The 22,548-nt window shown below is 43.9% G+C and overlaps 1 protein-coding gene across 4 annotated transcripts in view; it reads right to left on the bottom strand.

The window, feature by feature from the left end:
- The window catches only part of LNX1 (ligand of numb-protein X 1), a 111,474-nt gene that overhangs the window by 26,955 nt on the left and 61,971 nt on the right, over nucleotides 1-22,548 (bottom strand). For all 4 annotated transcript variants that reach the window (XM_006113478.2, XM_075930416.1, XM_075930415.1 and 1 more), the window contains 2 exons: nucleotides 7,504-7,706; nucleotides 3,832-4,203 (listed from right to left, as the gene is read on the bottom strand). In XM_006113478.2, coding sequence (XP_006113540.2) covers nucleotides 3,832-4,203; nucleotides 7,504-7,706 — 575 coding nt within the window. The remainder of the gene's footprint in view (nucleotides 1-3,831; nucleotides 4,204-7,503; nucleotides 7,707-22,548) is intronic.

Genomic DNA, 22,548 nt, shown 5'->3' with positions numbered 1-22,548 from the left:
CAGTTCTTGCTTTTAGACATTTATTCTATTCACTGGTGTACATTAGCACAGCTAAGTAGTGTCTCGTGGTTACCTCACAGGTATAAAACTAGGCCTATTACTGGTCAATGGAGACTGTGGAGGCAATGCTGCTTATGATGGAATGCTCATCTGAGGGGGCCAGTGGCAGGATTTCATTCAGTAGTATGGCGAACATCATTCATGTAGTTTTACTTAGAAAAGGGGCCATGCTACTATTTTGAACAATATAATCTTAACAGATTAGGGTAATGAGGAGGCAGCATGGACCAAACACAGAACTGAGAACCAGACAGGGAAAGATTAATTCACAATGCCCATATGCTGTGTAGAGTCTAGATAGATCAGTTGGAATGGGTACACTGCATGTGGCAGTGGTGCATGTTGCTTCACCAGTATCCCAACCTTAACATGGAGAAGACAAACAGATGTGTGTGTGTGTAGTCTTGGCCTCATTAACAAGGCTGAAAATGAATGGCATGGTTGTTTTTTGTGATGTGGACATTTGTTCACTAGGAACTAAAGCCCCACAATTTCCCACAGAAAGAATTGCCCAGGGAGGTTGTGGAATCTCCATCTCTGGAGATATTTAAGAGTAGATTAGATACACGTCTATCATGGATGGTCTAGAAAGTACTGGGTCCTGCCACGAGGGCAGAGGACTGGACTCGATGACCTCTCAAGGTCCCTTCCAGTCCTAGTATTCTATGATTCTAATTCTCCTATGGGCCTGGGCTATTAGATTTTGTAGGACCCTTGTATACAAGTGCTTTTTCCTAATTTAAGATAAAATTATCACAATTAGTATGTAAATTGTTGTTTCAATTGAGCTCTCTCTGTTACTTGTTTTTCCCCAGCTCCTCCACAGCCATTCATGACCAGACAAGATGTAAAGATTCATGCATTTTACTTTTAGCTTTGTTTCTGTATTGAGCATAAACTGTAGCATAAAGAAACTACTAAGGTCAGATCCTTTCTAATGACAAACCAAGGTGCATGTCTGCACGCACATGCGCGCGCGCACACACACACACACACACACACACACACACACACACACACACACACACACACACACACAGGGATCAAGGTGTCTTAACACTGTTACACTAGCCTCGTTCTGGGCCTGCTTTGCACAGTGTATTCCCTCCTGCACTGCACTAGAGGAGCCAAAGGGCTGCTCTAATTACACTGCACTGCTCTGCAATAGTCAAACTTATTATTTTTATATTCCACCCCTAGATGCCTCAGTTGAGATGAGGCTACATTGGGTGCTCTGGCAGCAATTTAAAGGGTCCGGGGTTCCAGCTGCCACAGTTGTTACAGTAGTGGCAGCAGCTAGGAGCTCAGGGCCCTTTTGTATTGCCACGCCCTTCAGCAATTACTCTTCCCACCTCCACATCCTCCTTCTGCAGGCCTCTAGATGATCCATCCTGATCATAGGGTGTTGGGGAAAATGTGCAAAGTCCTAAATCCAAGTTCTGTAATTCATGCACATCCCTAATTACTTCCTTCTTGTTTTCTCCATTCCAGCTTTTGTGACTGATGAGTTTATAACAGCCAGACACCCAATCTACTGATTAACAAGTACTTAATATGTGCTAATATCTAACTGCTAGGGCTGATGAGTCAGATCTCTCTCAATTATCCATCATTTAGGAGCCAAATCTAATCAGGCTCTACAGAAACCTGATTTTCTCTCAGTTTTATTCAGTGCAATGAGTCAGGAAAGTAAAGATATAGGACAAGATAATAAAAGGATAATCATCACCACCCATCACTTGTGATATATAATTCTTTACAAATGTTAATTAAGGTTATTTATATTTTAAAATTAATCCCATATTTTGAACTTCCTGTGCTATTATTTTTTTTTGGTTCCTTATCTAACAAATGTCCTACATTTGAGTCTTGGCAGGTGGAGCATGGTTGAGAAAGCAGATGAAGTATTGTGCTGTGTAAAAAGCAGATGCAAAACATTTGTGGCCTCTATAATCGTTCTCCTCTGAAATAATGTGGAAACAAGCAAGGAGATTTATGAAAAACATGACAAAAAGGACACACAGTCTGGGAATTCAGTGTTAGGCAACCATGATTCATGGAGCTCACATCAATGCAATGTAATCCTGGCCTGTTTGGAAACATGAGTCAAAGTCTTTGATAGGCATGTTGCTTAAATCTCCAGAGGCTGCTGTACGTTTCAAGTATTTATATAAATAACACCCATTCTGTGGCACTAGTAGGCGCTTTAGTTGTGTTTTTAAACGTTAGCATGAATGGTCTCATTAGTAATTTTTTCCATCTCTTTCCAAAATGCAGTGTGTGTTTTCTGCGTATGAAGCATTGTTGCTTTGTTTTTTAAGCATAAAGAAATGTTCCAAGAACACCACATTTTCATGAGGGTTCCATTTCATTCGTTGCTTTCTCCAGAGAGCACTCCCCCCCCCTTTTGTATTAGTAAGTTACACAAGGAAAACCAGAGCATGACTCAGTCAGGATTCCAACAACTCACAGTAGGCAAGATGGTGTAGAATCTCATTCCCCAGCTAGAATGTACTCTACTTAGAGAAGGCTGACTATGGAACTTGTACCCAGTGAGAAACAGCTGAGTAAATGAACATTTTCCAGCTCAGCTAGAGATTTTCAATACACACTGATCACTGGACCCCATAAATCTATGCTAAAAATAAGCCTGTTAAAAATAATATGCACAATATGCAGAGCTGAAGTCTTTTCTCAGCCAAGCCCATGTTACCTTACTGAAGTCAGTAGGCTTATGCAAAGGACAAAGAGGCGAATCTGGCCTGATCTGTTGTCTTTGTCTTTCTACATGTAAAATGCTTCCATTTACATATATGCTATACCACATCACACAGAATAAGCACAGCGACTCTGTCATAAACGATGACCAGAGTGTAAGTTCAGATCCAAGAATAAATAAGGCCGGGGGGGGGGGGGGGGATTGAAAGAAGGAAAAACATGGAGGGAAGGAGGAAAAGCTCATGATACCATCTACATGTGGTGTTAGTCTTTAAAGTGCTACTAGACTATTCGTTGTTTGTTAAGTTTTTCCTGTTACAGACTAACTCGGCTACCCCTCTGAAGCTTCTATCATAAATGCAAGATTTAACAGTAAATCGCTCTCGGTTGTTTTGCTGGTAACACTGCAAAAAGAAAAAGGAAAGGACTGGGTCTCAAAGAAAGACCAATCCAAATGGCTGTGTGGAAAGTCTAGAGGATTTGGAAAGAAATCAGGTTGGTAGTGGGGAGATGAGTTTAGGCAACTGAAAGTCTATTTGGTTTGGTAATTTTGATGGGGCGCCTAGTTCCTTTGATAGTTGCCTCTTTTAATTCTTAGTCGGTATGTAAATAATTGATCTAATCTAAACAAATCTTCCCTTAAGTGCTTCCATTGCCCCTTATCTGTCCAAAGAGTTGTAGTACTGAGCACATCAGCATGTCTGGCATCCAACGAGTTAACAATCCTATTGCTGACATGCAGAATACGCAAAGAGATTAAATCTAGTTTAAAATATAACTAGGTCTCTTGAATAATCTTGTATACATGGATGATGTCTGCTATTTTCATGGAGTTCTTCACCAATCTGAGCAAAATTCTGCTTTCATTTTCACCCATGTACTCTTCCTAAAGGCAGTGGGGTTGCACAGGTTTAAGTGACAGCAGAATCTGGCCCATGGAGTTACCCTATAACTTGATATGGCTCAGAGTGTCATAGCATTGGATGGAGAAATTGGGCTTTTTCATTCTAGTTAATGGAGTTCAGAAATGGGGGTCAAGTCATCATGACAAACCTGTATCAGCTGGGCTGCATTTTCTGGACTGCCGTACCGAAGATCATGCCCATTAATAGCTAACACTCGGTCATTTTCTTGAAGCTGTCCACCGCGGGCAGCCACACCTCCTTCCAGCAAGTTGAAAATAAATACCCCAGGTTCATCTGCCTTGCGGACCAGTTTTATTCCCAGATACTCATCTGGGCTACCTTTGTTTAGAACCACGTGAAAACTGTCATCCCTGCTGTAGTGAGCATCAGGAGAAAGTCCGTTGTTTCGGGATCGGTACCTCTGCTCTCTGAGTACAGTCAGTCGGAGTACCTGACACGGCTGCTTCAGAACTGACAGGGCATAGTTGTGAGGAACATTATTGATGTCCATGCCATTCACCTGGAAAAGAGAACCATAAATCAGCAACGTAAAGAAGCAGATAATCTGAACTGGCACTGTAGACAGCTGATCTATTTATACAGATGTTTCCATGTTAACTGACGTGCAGTATTTGAAATGGTGTCACACAAGAGCCAAGTTTTTATTATTAAGTATGCTTCCCCCAAGGAGAGGACACAGCATACAGACACTTACTGTCTTTCCCCCCTTCTCTCTAATTGTCTCCAGACATAACTGTTATTTTTCAGTTTATTATTGCTCCTCCCCCTCAGGCCCCAAGATCCTTTTGTGTATTTATTTCACTGGTTTCAGATTTCAAACCATCTTCCCAGCTACCCTTCCTCCTACTCCCACTCCTTTTCTGCAGTGTCCTTGTTCATTACTTCATTACCATTGTGGTTAGACAGTAGACAGTCTGTATCCCCAATTTCCTACCTCACAAAAAAAAACTTCTAATTAAAATGGGGAGGAGAAAGTCCTGAGTAGTTTTAGTTTGCTGTGGTCCAGAATCTCAGCTTAAAACAATGCTGATTTACATCAGCCAAGGAATTAATCTTTCATAGTTCCCTATTTTTCCTAGGTAGAATCATTCATATTTCTTTCAAATGACTTCAGACAAAGAACTTTAATTCAATTGTGTAATTTTTGTTTTGTAAAACTGAATGGCTATTGAACTTTACCCTTGCTAAATGAAAAAAATATTTGCAGGTTTTTAAATTGTTGGAGGAAAAAAACCAAACTAGACAACAACCTCTATGTATTTTACATTATAATAGCCAAGCCATTTAAATACAGGCAGTCCCCGGGTTACGTACAAGATAGGGACTGTAGGTTTGTTCTTAAGTTGAATCTGTATGTAAGTCGGAACTGGCGTCCAGATTCAGCCGCTGCTGAAACTGACCGCCAGTTCTGACTTACATACAGATTCAACTTAAGAACCCCAAGCGTCCCCAAGTCAGCTGCTGCTGAAACTGATCAGTGCTGATTCCAGGAAGCCTGGGGCAGAGCAACTCTGCCTCGGGCTTCCTGTAGTCAGCGCTGGTCAGTTTCAGCAGCGGCTGACTTGGGGACGCCTGGGGCAGAGCAGCTGGGGTGCTGCTGGGTTGCTCCAGTAGCACCGCTCCTCAGCGCTACTGGACCAACCCAGCAGCACCCCAGTTGCTCTGCCCCAGGCGTCCTGATTCAGCCGCTGCTGAAACTGACCAGCAGCGGCTGAATTAGGACGCCTGGGGCAGAGCAGCTGGGGTGCTGCCGGGTTGGTCCAGTAGTGCCCAGAGCGGCGCTGCAGGACCAACCGGCAGCGCCCCAGCTGCTCTGCCCCAGGGTCCACAACAAAAGCCTGGTCTGCTGGGGGGGGCACACTAGCTGCGCCCCCCCCCCCCCCCCCCAGCAGACCAGGGACACGGGGAGCAAAGCCGCAGCGGCAGCGGGGTGCCGTGCCTGCGGCTTTGCTCCCGGTGTCCCTGGTCTGCTAGAGACGGTCCCCAGCAGACCATAGACACCGGGAGCGAAGCCGCAGCCGCGGCGTGGTCCCGCGCCTCTGAGGCTTTGCCCGAGCAAAGCCTCAGAAGCGCGGGAACCCGCCGCTGCTACGGCTTTGCTCCCGGTGTCTCTGGTCTGCTGGGGACGGTCTCCAGCAGACCAGGGACACCAGGAGCAGCTTTTCTCGCCCTGGAGGTCGAGGTGGCGGATCGCTGCCTGCGAGCTCCGGGGCGAGAAAGCCCCGTTCGTAAGTGCGGATCCGACGTAAGTCGGGGACTGCCTGTAGTTCAAAATGTTTCTGTACTGCAACAAAAAAGATCCCAACCAAGGCAAATACAACTCAGCTTGGTTTGGCTTTGTAAACCAATTCCATGGCCACTTATACAGACTCTGCTAACCTGTTATCGATGCGACAAATCTACTACTCTGAGCTGGGGACCAGAACAAAACAAAAATAGACTTTGGCTATGTCTACACTTAAACCATTCCAGCAGCACAGCTGCAACTGCATTACCATTGTGCTTCAGTCTAGACACTCACTATAGCAGCAGGAGGGGTTCTCCTGTCACCGAAGGCAACAGCTAGGTTGACAGAAGAATTCTTCCATTGTTCTAGCACTGTCTAGGGGGGGTTAAATTAGCTTAACTATTGGCTTTTCATGCCCCAACATAGCAAAAGGAGGCACTAGCATGGCTGTCAGAAGTTCTAGATTTGTGGGACTCCTGTAGAATAAATATACAGGGCCTCCACCAACACCACACCTCTAGGCCATGGAAGAAGGTAGTGTCTTTGCTAGGTGCTATTACTCTTCTCTTCTAAGAGCTGAAATGCCATTGATTTCACTAGCCACTGAGGCCTCTGAGCTCACAGGCACAATGTGAGGAATGATACTTGCAGCCTTTGTTCTGAAGCCACAGATGAAATATACAAACCGGATTATTTCCGAGTAGGTGGCCTCTTTTTTTGCCCACCTGTCATCCATTTCTGTGGAAACAGGAGTGGAAGTAGCAGCTGACAGCCAATGTCACCTAATTATTCAAGTTTACAGATGGAGCTGCTTACCAAATAGCACCGACAGAACTAGGGACTCATCCTGCCAGGTGCTGAAAGTCTCTCAGTATTGCTGGGAACTGAAGGCATGAACCACCCACTAGTCTGGGCCTTCAGGCATTTCAGGGCCAAATTCTCTACTGGTGGAATTCTATTAAAGTTTATCAGCTGAGAAAAATATCAAGCCAGAATGGTGTATTTCACACCCTTTGCAATAGAGTCATTCAGTAAACAAGGAGCAGAACAATGGAGAATTTAAGCCCCTTCCATCCAGAGTGGGGCTCAAAATGTCAATAGAACAGGTTGAACAGTACTTCCTGATTCTGGCTGGGTCAGAAATGGCACAGGAGTACTTTCTTGTATTGCATTTTGGTCCTTCCACCTCAGGCCCAAAAGCTGAGGGGCCTGACCTGAAACATCGGGGAAAAGGAGCAAACCCATCAGTAATCTTCAAAATCGGTTTGGTTCTGGTTTTGAGCAATGGTTATGATCAGTTCTTATTTGTGCAACACAGTTCATCCATCCTTATTCACTGAGGCCACAGTTTGGGAAAGCGTGTCTTGACATGACAGCACTTAATACAGGCCTAGACAGAAGGAACCATATTAAGCAGTTGGGTCTGCAGTTTTATCACACATCTTGTCTTGCATTATGCTTCCATATATACCAACAGGTAAGTCTTACCTCCCTGTCTTGCATTATGTATTTACATTGACTTGTTCTTTGTTAAGATGATAACCCTTTACCTGGCATTTCCAAGTACCATACCTTTAGTATCATGTCTCCTGGCAGTAATCTTCCATCTCTGGCAATCACTCCATCTCGATAGATATGTTGTATAATGATGTGACCCAAAGGCGTCTCGCTACCTCCCACAACTCTAATGGCAAGACTTTCTTTGGGATTAGTACGATGGATCTTAATACTCGTAATTTCTCCATCTGGAATCAGGTGATATAATCTGGGGAGGACTGAAATGCACATAAAAAAAATCTGATATGATGGTTTTCTTAATAAAAGCAAAATTAACATAACTTCAGATCTCTGCAGCAGACTCAACCAGGTTTTAGCAGCTGATATGAGGAGAGGACGATCTGTATTCTTTACCTCCTCCACCCCCTGCCCGAGATTGTTTTTAATTAGTCAATTCAAGGTTTCATGTTTTCTGAAATCAGTTCTTCTCTGAAAGCCAATACCTAGATGGACTGTGACTTCCCTGCTCATAAGTACAATTCTATAGAACACAGCTGGGACTTCAGAGTGATCCAGGGAGGTGAAACACATTTAAAGGAAATCTGCAGTGTTTGTTCTAGTATCTTAGAAGAGCTAAATAAACACTTTTCTTTTCAAATACGCTCCCTACTAAGGCAGCTCTTTACTGGCCCAAGGATTATATCAAAGGGACGTGTGTAACTACCAGATAAGCCAACAGCCTGCAGAGCAGCAGCAAGAACTCAGATATGAGATGTCATCGACATTTTTAACTGGTTGGTTGGTTGGTTGTGGATGCCTCTGTCTTCCCCCTCCCCACACATGGCCAAGTATAAATTTAGTAGCCCAGGATCAGCACCAGACCAGAAAATTCCAAGGGATGCTTGGCTTACAAAACCTGAAAAAGTATTTCCTCAAATGCTCATGTCCAGAAAATTTCCTAAAATCCAAATTCAGGGGAAAAGACCCCCATTCAGCCAGGAACTTAAGAACATGCTGAACTTTAAGCACATAGTAGGGCCACTGAAACCAGGGGATTGCTCATGTTCTTAAAGTGTGGCATATACTAGTACCTTGCTGTGGCAGCGCTATTCTATACAGAGACTAAGTAGGTTTGGATTTTAATAACAGGAAATGTACTTGATGGGAACAATTACCTTATTTCCCCTCAATGCTGGAATATTTTTCATCTCACTAAAGAACCTCCTACCTCTCCCTTGGTGGCACAGAACTATGGTGTCCTCCCAGCTGCATTGTGTGGAGCTCTGCTGTACCAGAAGATCTGAGAGTAGGTGTATTATCTTTTTAAACTATAATTTACTATAGAAGGCACAGTAATTCTCTATACAGCATGTTACTGTAATTTTATTCTCTTTCAGGAGTATTAAAACTTTTGGTCCAGATTAATCCCTGGTCTAAATCCAAATAAAAATCAATTGATTTACACTAAGGAGGTATGTGGTTTAATATTATTTTACACATGCCTTAGTATTTTTCAATGTATTCCTCTGCCCCAAACCATCTATTACAGAGGTAAAGCCTTCACACATGACAGAAGGCTTTACCCTTGTACCAAAATTTTGAATTTTTTGGTACAAGGGATCTTTTGATTGTAACAGCAAGTTCCCATGAATAAGCCACAGGTAGAAAAATAATGTGTCATCATTCTTCTCAAAGACCTGTAATTAGCTATTTTTACATCAAAGAGCAGAAGTTTCCATTAAAAAAAAGCCAACACTTAACTAGGGTTACCGCAGAACATTTTCAGAGAGCACAGTATTTCCTAAGCATAAGTTTGTCAAACAGCAGAGACAGAGAAAGAGTGGGAGAGAAGCTGAAAAGAAAAGTAGCATGGTGTTGCATCCCTTATCATTCCTTTGACAGTAAACTCTTCAGAACAGGAAACTCTCCTTCACATCAGTAAAAAGGACCTACCAGCGGCATGGACTTGGTCTTTGTTTTTTACATATAGTAGATAGTTTATTACTGATCTAGGTAATTATACAGCCTCATCACTGCAGCATCTGAGTGCCATTTATCCTACACCCTCCTTTTAGTTGTTTCTGCTACAATATCAACTCCTGTTTGTTCTGCACACTCACTAAATGCCAAATAGATAGAAGTCATGTTACTTTGCCATGTACATCCAATTTTTCTGGAACCAGATTTTGCCCAGTTTCTAAGATACTCAACAACTTTAAGTCATCACTGAATTTGGCCCTAAATATTTTTTATAAAGGACCCACACTTTTAGGGCCTATTCTCATTTTGCATAAGTGGATGTACAACTGACAGAAAATATAAGGGAGATTGTAAGGGGGATATTGTGTAAATGAGAATCAGAATCCCAGTATTATTTATTATACCTAAACACCACAGTAAATCATCTTGTCTGTCTGTCCTAGGCATTTTTCAAGCCCTCATTACTGTATTTTCTAGGTGCAAATGGAATCTTTGTAGTCTTACCAATGTAACCAATCAAAAAACTGATTGAATTTCACATTCCATGGTGACTATTTATGGCTTCTACAAAATGTACCATTTGATTTGATCAGTTTCAGTCTCTACATCTTATTCTCAGAACCTTTTCTAATGAATTGTACTGATAGTCTCTTGATTGTGGGCCTGATACACTACTGTGTTATCCCAGTTTTATTCCAGTCAGCACAAAAGTGGAGTAACAGTCAATATGGTGAATCAGGAACAATTGTTTTAGCTTTGGTTCCTTGATTCATGTATAGATGATGCTTTTAACTAGGTTGTAACCTATTAAGTCTTGTAATGGCATGCTCCTGTCCACTACAAACTTTTAGAGAGTCTTAGTTGTAGATATACCAAGAAGAATTTTAATATCTAATTTGCTTTTAACTCTAAACAAACATGTAATCTACAAAGAAATCTCCACAAGAATTTTGTCTTGCCAGTCAATGATTACAAAGGTTTTCCTCTTACATACAACTGTGAGCATTTGATGCCTGTAAAGAACATCCTATACAATATAGTATGTTCTATATAAAAAGTATACATTTCTGCCCATAAAGGTCAAGCAGGTGAAATAATTGGATTAATTTTATTTTTGCTGGTTTCTTTGATGTTCTTCTGTATGGTTTATCGATTTCTACTTTGAGCCAGGGTTTTCAGGTATACGTTTGTCTAAATTGTACCAGATTAAAAACTGGTTGCTATTTTGATAAAGTAGGTACTTTTAGGTCATTGATCTCAATAAAGCTCTGCACGGTGCGAGTCACACACCACACAATACACTAGTGTAGGGTCTGAGCCTTAATCGGAGTGCCCCCCATTGAGTCCAATTATTCTTAGTTACCCCCCGCCATCTTCTTTTAGCAGGTTTTCTAGAGTAGCAAAGCCATTAAGTATTTCATACTTTTCTTTTCCCCATTTACAGTTCCAGTCTTTACATATCATTGAATGGCAGAATCTAGAAGCAGTAAACTTTCTGTATAACAGTATAGTTTTAAATAACCCAGGAGAGAATGGCCATTCTTGTTTAAGATGGTAATGTTTGCTTGAAAAGATCTCAGATACATTAACACTTTAGCTACAGGATTTTTATATGAGACTTTATGTCCCTCAAATATATGTTACTTAATGTAAGCATAAGTTCAATACTCAAGTTTAACAAACTCATATGCTTATTATTCACCTACTGATAATGCTGCTAGTGAAATATCCTGTTACTTAACTTCTGACATCAGACGCGAGGAGTACTGATAATGGTCTGCTATTAGGTTTTAGTCCATCTTGATTAGACTCAGTAATTAATGCAATTTGCACTCCGTGCTGCAAATCTATATTCATGCTAGTTGGCCTGATTCACATGAGTATCTCACTGAAGTTAATGGGTTTATTTGCATGACTAAGGACTACTCCCCTAAGTAAGGCTATGCAGGATACGAGAGCCTTGCATATTGTCCTTTGCAACCTGATTTAATACTTGACTTTCATAATGATTTTCAGTCACTTTGGAGACATGATCTACCTACCTACATTTTCCAGTGAAGTAATCTATACTTTGGGGATTTCATCTTTTTAACATCTTATTGCTTCTGTATTTTCCTCCAGTGGTATACCAATCTTCTCAAAGAGGGTTGGTAGGACTGATGATGTGATGGTTTAAAATCCTATAGTATCACACTAAAATTGCATTTGGTTTATTTCATCAGTAATCACATTGCTCTTTTATAGTCCTTTCTTGCCTGGTACAGACAGGCTAAAACAGGAATTTACTCTAATGGGGGAACCCTGGAGGATTACTTTTTTTCCCTATGTGTTTATGCCTTGTGTACCACCATGGAATTGGAGTGCTTATGAAATCTCCACCAACTCTTTCGTGAGATTTTGGTTGCAACTGAAAGTGGCAAAAACAGAACCAAAAATTCCAATGTGCTGTGGTAGATTTAAATTGGAAAAACAAAATAGCTGAAAGCGAGTTAGACTTCACAGTCGGGATTTGGGCCATCTCTGGAATCAATTTGATTTTTGGTGTTCTTTCTTTGGCCTATATAAACCATTTCCCTCTCTTTTCTACCAGAAGGTCACAAGCACATAGCTGAAAAGGGGATGCTAATTCTCTAAGGTCATACCTATTTTCATCTTTTCAGTATCTCCATTCAGTATATAGGACTCTCATCTTCTCAGGATCAATTCCTGTCTCTTCCACAAAACCCAAGTAGTAGGCTTAGCATAGGGACGGGAAGGAAAAAAATCTTCAGCAGCCATTCTTGCAGCCCTGACTCTGCAAAAGCTCTTCACGAGGTGAGGGTTGGAGAGTAATGGAGCACAGGAGCTCCTCTCCTATAACATGTATAGCCCAGCCAGCCCACAGTCTTGCCACCAACTCACTTAGAGTGACCCCCCACTTCATAAAGGAACTCTATGGTGTACAAGGATGCAGACATCCTAGCAGTGTCTAAACCAGCTCTACGTCCCTCTTCAGCAGAGAAGGAAAGGGTTAAGCTGCAGCCCTCACTACAGGATGCCACTGATGCCACTGCAGTCCCAAGGAAGCAGCCAGGCCTCATGAGACATATGGGCATGAGAAAAATTCAGATAAGCAGATATTTTAAATTTTATTTTAACATATAGCCCGTTTAAAAAAAGATGTTTGACAATTACATTTTCCAATTTAATCTTTCCTTGTAAATAGCTTTGAAGTTGTCTGAGTTCTAGTGGTTTCCAATGAGACCTGAATTGTTTTAGGCCTAAATTTGCCTTGTGAGATTTTCAAGATGGCACCTTCTTGTCTGACTGCTCACTATGCACTCACCTTCTTTTTATAGAACTCTGCAGTTTCCCTTTAATGTGCTTTGCCTCAGTGGGATAGCATCATGAGGCCTCTAAAGGGCCAACAATAAGTCCACAAAATACATTTGCTGTATGGATGTATTTGCCCTATGTTTGTATAGCACCTACCACAATGGAGTCCCAGTTCTTAGGGCCTACCACAATACTACGAATAAAATAATTATAATGCTATACAGGCAGTCTCCGGGTTACGTACAAGATAGGGACTGTAGGTTTGTTCTTAAGTTGAATCTGTATGTAAGTCGGAACTGGCGTCCAGATTCAGCCGCTGCTGAAACTGATCAGTTTCAACAGTGGCTGAATCTGGACACCAGTTCTGACTTACATACAGATTCAACTTAAGAACCCCAGGCATCCCCAAGTCAGCTGCTGCTGAAACTGATCAGCGGCTGATTCCAGGAAGCCCGGGGCAGGGGCTTCCTGTAGTCAGCCACTGGTCATTTTCAGCAGCTGCTGACTAGGGGACACCTGGGGCAGAGCAGCTGGGGTGCTGCTGGGTTGGTCCAGTGGCACCCAGAGCGGCGCTACGGGACCAACCGGCAGCACCCCAGCTGCTGTACCACAGACGTCCGGAGCAAAGCCGCGGAGCACGGGGGCAGCGGGACAGCCCAGACGCGCCGTGGATATCCTGCTGCCCTCGGGCTCCATGGCTTTGCTCTGCTTTGCTCCCCGTCCCCCTGGTCTGCAGACCAGGGGGACGGGGAGCAAAGCGGCGGAACACGCGGGCAGCGGGACAGCCCAGACGCGCGTGGCTATCCTGCTGCCCTCGGGCTCCGCGGCTTTGCTCTGCTCTGCTCCCTGTCCCCCAGGTCTGCAGACCCGGGGGAGGGGGAGCAGAGTAGAGCAGAAAGGCGGAACGCGCGTCTGGGCTGTCAGCTGGCCGCGCGCTCCGCTCTGCTTCCCCCCCCCCCCCATGGTTTGCAGATCAGGGGGAGGGGGAGCAGAGCGGAGCACAGCAGAGCGGCGGAACGCGCGGCCAGCTGACAGCCCAGACGCGTCTGGGCTGTCAGCTGGCCGCATGCTCCGCTCTGCTCCCCCTCCCCCTGGTCTGCAGACCAGGGGGAGGGGGAGCAGAGCAGAGCGGAGCAGAGCAGAGCAGAGCAGAGCGGCAGAACGCGCGGCCAGCTGACAGCCCAGACGCGTCTGGGCTGTCAGCTGGCTGCGCGTTCCGCCGCTCTGCTCTGCTCCGCTCCGCTCTGCTCCCCCTCCCCTTGGTCTGCAGACGGGGGGGGGGAGGCAGGGGGAGCAGAGCGGAGCGCGCGGCCAGCTGACAGCCCAGACGCGTCTGGGCTGTCAGCTGGCCGCGCGTTCCGCCACCGCTTTGCTTCCTCTCCCTGGTCTGCTCGAGACCAGAGAGAGGAAGTGCCCCGTTCGTAACTGCGGATCCGACGTAAGTCGGATCCGCGTAACTCGGGGACTGCCTGTAATTACTCAAATAATGCATTGTAGAACGCATTCCATCTAAAATAGCAAGTAACATCACAATCTCCATTCATTTTAGAGTGATATAGAATCCTAAAAGAATTAATGGACATTACTGAAAACCATTAGCATGGATACCTGTTACAGGGAAAGATGCAAATGTTGTTCCCACACTTGGCTTTAGTCTAGGTGATTTAAAATTAATACTGGAGACTGGGTTCAGTGAGGAGTATATCTTCCTCTGTTGGACAGAGTAGGTGACGTGAAACTCAGAGAATGCTTACATAAGTGGTATGCTATAGTTGTTACTAAGTTGCTCCTAGGTACTTGATCATTTACGTCAACTTTTGAAGTAACTCACAATGACAGATTTAGTCATGAGAAATTACATTTAAAATGCAACACAGTCAGAGAAGCTACTTCAATAGCTCACCACCTTGTTTCACTTCTCAAAATGAAAAGCCATTTATTTTTAGATTCTCAGCATTGCAGGGATGAAGTGGTAATTATATTTTTTAAACCCTATAATGCTACATGTTAGACCATTCCCATCTAAATGCTGTCAACTTGGATGCCATATTGTACACAAACAGTTCCTTGGCCATACTGCCAGAAAATATTTAAAATTCTTAAAAATGAAATACTTCTTAAAAATTCAGTTTACTTCTCAGTATTTATGGTTTAGTGTTTTTTAAAGCATTTCCTTCATCTTGCACAATGAACTACCAGCTTCATCTATACCTGATCACTAAAGTCTAAAGATAGCTAGTAGGGTAGAAAAATACAATCAGCATTTTTTAATATTTATCAAATGTATCACTCTCCATGGTGAATGAAAGAACTCCGCAAGGACAATTCCATAAAGACCACAAGCTAAATAGGGGTAAGACTGCTTCGATGTGGATCTTTTTAACTTAACAAAAAGCATGACAAAGAGGAGTATAGATCATCACCTCAGGCACACAGCAGCTAGTCTATTGGTTTCACATTATCAGAGCAGTACCACAGCGATGATATCAGACCAATTATATAAAGGGGAGTATACCAACTACATGGACTATGGCAGGGAGGTAATTCTAAATTCTGTTCATGCTGTGCAGCACTAGGAAGTGCAAGCATCTTCTTACTTGCCCCTTATTTATGGAGATCTTGTGCCTCAGGTAGAGATAAACACAAAACAGTCATAGATCCCTAACCCAGGCAAGGGGAGGGAATTTGGACATACCAGCAGACCAATCACAACAGACATTAATAACTCAGGCTCAGCTGGGCTTTTGTAAACCGGATAGCAGCTCCTCACAGAAAGGTCTGCCTTTAATTAGTAATAAAGCACTATCAAAAATGTTTATAGAAACCTGATTTCTGCTATTCAGATGCTATGGTAAGAAAACACATGAATACTTGGACCCGATTCTACCCTCACACTGGCATACACCAGTTATCTCTCAGCTGCTGTCAGTGCAGTTGTATGGGTGGAAATGTAGGAAGGGAAAGATGGGCAATTTGGGAGATGTATGGGATAACGTAAAGTTGGCAGATCAGCTCTGACACCTTGACATCAGCATCAACCACCCTGGCATAAGGGACATGTGGTAGGAGACAGAGGGCATTTCACAGGCAGGAAGGAACAGGGAGATGGCAGGGCAGAAGGCAGCTCTGCTACACCAAGTCACAAGAGGTGTATGGCACCTTGGGAACCAGGGCAAGCTGTCATAAATCACATAAGCCCCCAAGCTGTTCTAACTTGGGCTGAGGCCTGGGCATCTTGAGAATCAAGGAACATACATAACTGGCTTTCTGATGGTCCTGGTCTCTCCTGCACTGGGAACTGCTCAGCACAAGGCAATATCTGGCTTTTGAATCCCATTTTGACTGGACATTGAGTGGCACAGGACATATGCCTAGAAATACTTTGAAGTAGAGTTGACAACTACAGAAAACATTAAAATAATAGTGGCAGCTAAACTGTCCAAACTGCTGCTGCCCTTTATGAAAACATGAGGTATAAAGTCTAATATAGGTTGCACCTCCCTGGTCCGGTACCCTCACAACCTGAATCGCCCCGGATGTGGGATTTTGACAGCCCAGGAAAGGTAATTTTTGGACCCTCGCCCCAGCTCTCCCTGGCCCAGTCGCTGACCTCCCAGCCAGCTCTTCACCTCCTGCTGGCCCCTCTGCCCTGCCGACCCTGCTGGGCAGCCATCGCTAGGGCTCAGGGACCCCCCAGGACAGCTGCACACGATTCACCGGCGCTCCAGGACCCAACGGGCAGCTGTGTGCTGCAGCTCCCTGTTCCACTGAGCTACCGCAGCTTCCAGTCCCTCTGGGCACATGCATGCAGGGACTCCCCGCCCCACCGGACAACCCTGCTGCTACACATTGACTGGCCCTGCCATCAGCTTGCTGTGGGCAGCCCATTGCCCTACCGGTCCCACAGGGACCCTTGCCACTGGCCCTCCACCAGGATTGTGGTCCTGCAACATCTGTACTGGACCATGGATGTTGCCGGATCAGAGAATCCCAGTTAAGGGAATTTCAAGCTCTATTGGTAAAACCAGCCAGATTTTTACTCCTACCAGGATTCAATTCATCTGAATATTGACCAGTCAGGATGATCCTGGAAGGCACAAGGCAATGCCTGGAAGCTAGTGGACCACTAAGGGAAGAAGGGCATCACATCCAACACAGTGCCACACTCTCCAAGAGGGAACATCTCCCCAAAATGAATAAGAGATTCAGCAAAGCAAGATGAATCTGTAGCAAGCTGAAATCCAGCTTGCAGAGTAGTCACCTATTTGGTTAGCAGACACCAGCCATTTCCAGAGTGTGACCCAGTGACAACACAATTAACCAAAGTCAGATTGTAGCCTATGGAGTAGAACTGAAGGAGCCCCTATACCCACCCACATAATTAGCGTTCTGCTGCCTGTCAAGCTGATTACAGTTGGTTCAGGAAGAACTGTATTCAGTTTCTCCTCAGGCAAGAGAAAAGAGATGAGCAAGAACCTTTGAGTTTCTACTACACAAAGCACTTGTAGTAACAAACTGTCAAGTATCAAAATAACAGATTCATATTAAGGGTGTATTTGAATTCTTGCAGGTTATTTGTTTACATGTTTGTTTACAAAATGGAGGGGGCACTTAAAGAGATTCCCAGAACTGTCATCCAAGAACTACTTACCTTTTTTTGAATTTGAATTTGAATTTAAGAGGAATAAGGGATCTTCCGGAAAAGGCTTTATTTTCCGAAAGATCCCGTCTAGACTGGCGCTTTTCTCCGGCAAAGCCCCGAGCCGGAAAAAAGTGGCAGCCATGTTTATGCAAATGCCACGGCGGACATTTAAATCCCCCGCAGCATTTGCAATTCTGACTTGTCTCATTAGAACATAAGAACAGCTGTACTCGGTCAGACCAAAGGTCCATCTAGCCCTGTATCCTGTCTACCGACAGTGGCCAGCACCAGGTGCCCCAGAGAGGGTGGACCGAAGACAATGATCAAGCGATTTGTCTCCTGCCATCCCTCTCCAGCCTCTGACAGACAGAGGCCAAGGACACCATTTTATCCCCTGGCTAATAGCCTTTTATGGACCTAACTTCCATGAAATGATCTAGCTTCTCTTTAAACTCTATTATAGTCCTAGCCTTCACAGCCTCCTCTGGCAAGGAGTTCCACAGGTTGACTACATGCTGTGTGAAGAACTTTCTTTTATTAGTTTTAAACCTGCTACCCATTAATTTCATTTGGTGTCCTCTAGTTCTTCTATTTAGGGAACTAATACATAACTTTTCTTTATCAGCCCTCTCCACACCACTCATGATTTTATAGACCTCTATCATATCCCCCCTCAGTCTCCTCTTTTCTAAACTGAAAAGTCCCAGTCGCTTTAACCTCTCCTCATATGGGACCCGTTCCAAACCCCTAATCATTTTAGTTGCCCTTTTCTGAACCCTTTCCACGACCAAAATATCTTTTTTGAGGTGAAGAGACCACATCTGTACACAGTATTCAAGATGTGGGCGTACCATAGTTTTATACAGAGGCAGTAAGATATTCTGGGTCTTGTTTTCTATCCCTTTCCTAATAATTCCTATTTGCCTTTTTGACCGCCGCTGCACACTGTGTGGAAGTTTTCAGAGAACTGTCCACGATAACTCCAAGATCTCTTTCCTGATTTGTCGTAGCCAAATTTGCCCCCATCATACTGTACGTGTAGTTGGGGTTATTTTTCCCGATGTGTATTACTTTACATTTATCCACATTAAATTTCATTTGCCATTTTGTTGCCCAATCACTCAGTTTGGTGAGATCTTCTTGGAGTCCCTCACAGTCTGCTTCTGTCTTGACTATCCTAAACAGTTTTGTATCATCTGCAAACTTTACTACCTCACTGCTTACCCCTTTCTCCAGATCATTTATGAATAAGTTGAAAAGGATTGGTCCCAGGACTGACCCTTGGGGGACACCACTAGTTACCCCTCTCCAATCTGAAAATTTACCATTTATTCCTACCCTTTGTTTTCTGTCTTTTAACCATTTCTCAGTCCAAGAAAGGACCTTCCTTCTTATCCCGTGGCCATGTAATTTACACAAGAGCCTTTGGTGAGGGACCTTGTCAAAGGCTTTCTGAAAATCCAAGTATACTATATCTACTGGATCCCCCTTGTCCGCATGTTTGTTAACCCCTTCAAAGAACTCTAACAGATTAGTAAGGCACGATTTCCCTTTACAGAAACCATGTTGACTTTTGTCCAACAAATTATGTTCCTCTACATGCTTCACAATTTTATTCTTTACTATTGTTTCGACTAATTTGCCCGGTACTGAAGTTAGACTTACCAGTCTGTAATTGCCAGGATCGCCTCTAGAGCCCTTTTTAAATATTGGTGTCACGTTGGCTACCTTCCAGTCATTAGGTACGGAAGCCGATTTAAAAGATAGGTTACAAACCACAGATAATAGCTCAGCAATTTCCCATTTGAGTTCTTTTAGAACCCTTGGATGAATGCCATCCGGTCCCGGAGATTTGTTAACATTACGTTTTTCTATTTGTTCCAAAACCTCCTCTAATGACACTTCAATCCGGGACAGTTCCTCAGATTCATCACCCACAAAGGACGGTGCAGATTCAGGAATCTCCCCAACGTCCTCAGCCGTGAAGACTGAAGCAAATAAATCATTTAGTTTCTCCGCAATGGCTTTATCGTCCTTGGTTGCTCCTTTTATAGCTCGATCATCTAGGGGACCCACAGGTTTTTTAGCAGGCTTCCTGCTTCTAATGTACTTAAAAAACATTTTGTTATTTCTTTTTGAGTTTTTGGCTAGCTGTTCCTCAAAATCTTTTTTTGCTTTTCTTATTACATTTTTACACTTGATTTGACAGTATTTATGTTCCTTTCTATTTATCTCACTAGGATTGGACTTCCACTTCTTAAAAGATACCTTTTTGTCCTTCACTGCTTCTTTTACATGGTGGTTAAGCCACAGTGACTCTTTTTTAGGTCTCTTGCTATGTTTTTTAATTTGGGGTATACATTTAAGTTGGGCCTCTATTATAGTGTCTTTAAAAAGTTTCCATGCCGCTTTCAGGGATTTGGCTCTAGTCACTATGCCTTTTAATTTCTATTTAACTAACCTCCTCATTTTTGTGTAATTCCCCTTTTTGAAATTAAATGCCAGGGTGCTGGACTGCTGAGGTGTTCTTCCCACCACAGGAATGTTGAATGTTATTATATTATGGTCACTATTCCCAAGCGGTCCTGTAATAGTTACCTCCTGAACCCGATCCTGCACTCCACTCAGGTCTAAATCAAGAATTGCCACTCCCCTTGTGGGTTCCTGCACCAGCTGCTCCAAGAAGCAGTCATTTAAGCCATTGAGAAATTTTATCTCCGCTTCTCTTCCTTAGGTGACATGTATCCATTATTATAGAGTTCTTTATTTTGGTAGCCTCTCTAATCTCCCTTAGCATTTCAATGTCAGTATCGTTGTCCTGGTCAGGTGGTCGGTAATATATCCCTACTGCTAATTTCTTATTATTGGAGCATGGAATTACTATCCATAGCAATTCTATTGAACATGTTGATTCACTTATTATTTTTATTTCATTTGATTCTACATTATCTTTCACGTACAGTGCCACTCCGCCACCCACCCGGCCTGCTCTATCCTTTCTATATATTTTATATCCCGGTATGATTGTGTCCCACAGATTTTCCTCATTCCACCAGGTTTCAGTGATGCCTATTATGTCAATCTCCTCATTTAATACTAGGTACTCTAGTTCACCCATCTTATTAGTCAGACTCCTAGCATTTGTGTAAAAGCACTTTAAAAATTTGCCACTGCTTATTTGTCTGCCCTTCCCTGGTGCATTGGATTCCTTTGTATGCGGTTGTGTGTCTGCTCTGGCCCATGGTTTGCCCTCTCCCCTCTTCTCTTTCTGACTACAGCTTAGAGAATCTCTATCAATGGATTCGCCTCTAAGAGAAGTCTCCCTCCGATTTATGTGCATCTCCGCACCAATCGGCTTTCCCCCATCTCTTAGTTTAAAAACTGCTCTACGGCCTTTTTAATGTTTAGTGCCAGCAGTCTGGTTCCACCCTGGTTTAAGTGGAGCCCATCCTTCCTGTATAGGCTCCCCCTCTCCCAAAAGTGTCCCCAGTTCCTAATAAATCTAAACCCCTCTTCCCTACACCATTGTCTCATCCACTCATTGAGACTCTGAAGCTCCGCCTGCCTACCTGGCCCTGCGCGTGGAACTGGAAGCATTTCCGAGAATGCCACTATAGAGGTCCTGGATTTCAGTCTCTTTCCTAGCAGCCTAAATTTGGCCTCCAGGACATCTCTCCTACCCTTCCCTACGTCATTCCGGAAAAGGGTGCCAATGCAGACACAGCCTTGCTGTATTCAGGTGTGTGACAGGGTGCTTGCCCTGCACTGGCCCTTTAAGGGCAAACCCCAGCCCTGAGCAAGGGTTGGGAGTAAAGCCCCAGCTGAGGCAGGCCTCACTGATTAGGGCCCAGCTGGGAGCTATATAAGGAAGGACTCCTGGAGGGAGGAGGAGGTTGGGTTACTGCTCTGGACCTACAGCAGTAAGGACCTGGCTGCCAGGGAAGCAGGAGGCTCCCTGGAGCTAAAGCAGTACTGGGGAAGCAAGGCAGGGCTAGGGGAGCTCTGGCCGAGTAAGCTCCCAGGCTGCAGGGCCTGAGACATGGCACGCTGAGTAAACAACCACCCCCGGAAGGGGGGCTCAGAGACTGATGTGGGCACTGCCGGAGGGCAGTGTCCTGAAGAGGACGCCATGACCGGGAGAAAGAGGGGACACCACCTGAGGGAAGGCAACCAGCTAGCAAGAAAGAGCTAATTCCAAGGTCAGATGGCTGGTGGTGCTGCGGTGGTGAGTTGGCCCCCTCACAAGGTGCTAATGATCGCAATGCAATGGGGCAACTGGACCCTTTGTCTTCTGGAAACACCAACCTGAGCAAGATGCAAATGGATATCTGATTTGGGGATAAGAGATTCTATGCCATATTCCTATGGCTAAAGTTTAGAGCTTGATTTAGGTAAAGATACTGCCACTTCTCTCCATGCTGATGGCTGCCGTGTTGGCATATGATTCAGAGCAATTAGTTATGTAGTGCTGTGAGTACATCAGGTGCTAGGTATTAGTTTCCACCTCTCTCTTATTATTGACACATGACATTGACACCTGTCTCATTTCCCTATGACAGAGCACAATTCTCTTGCAGTGTCACCTGCCCAGCCACGTTAGCATGCATCTGCCACCCAGTATCAAACACAGGTGCCAGAACTCTGATGACATGGATGATTTGTATAATGCCTTCCACCTGCAGATTTCCATATGCTTAAACTCATTCATGAACCCTCACATCCCCTGAGATGTATAGTAGATAATGCACAAGTTTATAGGGGGGAAACTGACACTCTGGATAAGTAATTTGTCCAAAATCAGAGTGTGTCCGGGCAGAGCCAATAACAGAATGTAGGTGTTCTGAATTTCAATCTGTGTTTTAAACACTAGGCCTCCGCTGTCTCTGTAGCATGTCTTCTGTTTCCAGAATAGTTTTAATTAGGTCTCAAATGCCTCTAAGTTCTCCCTCTCCTTGAGGGCTGGTACATTTAAAAAAAATAAAACAACAAAACAACAATGAGGAGTCCTGTGGCACTGCAGAAACCAACAGATTTATTAGGGATAAGCTTTCATTGGGTAATGAAGTGGGTTTTACCTACAAAAGTTTATGTCCTAAACATCTGTTAATCTCTAAGGTGGCAAAGGACTCCTTGTTGTTTTCGTAGACACACACAAACATGGTTACACACAAACATGGGAATAA

Source organism: Pelodiscus sinensis, chromosome 5 (genome assembly GCF_049634645.1).
Source record: "Pelodiscus sinensis isolate JC-2024 chromosome 5, ASM4963464v1, whole genome shotgun sequence".
Lineage (NCBI taxonomy): Eukaryota > Metazoa > Chordata > Testudines > Trionychidae > Pelodiscus > Pelodiscus sinensis.
This window is presented reverse-complemented; position numbering and strand designations above follow the sequence as displayed.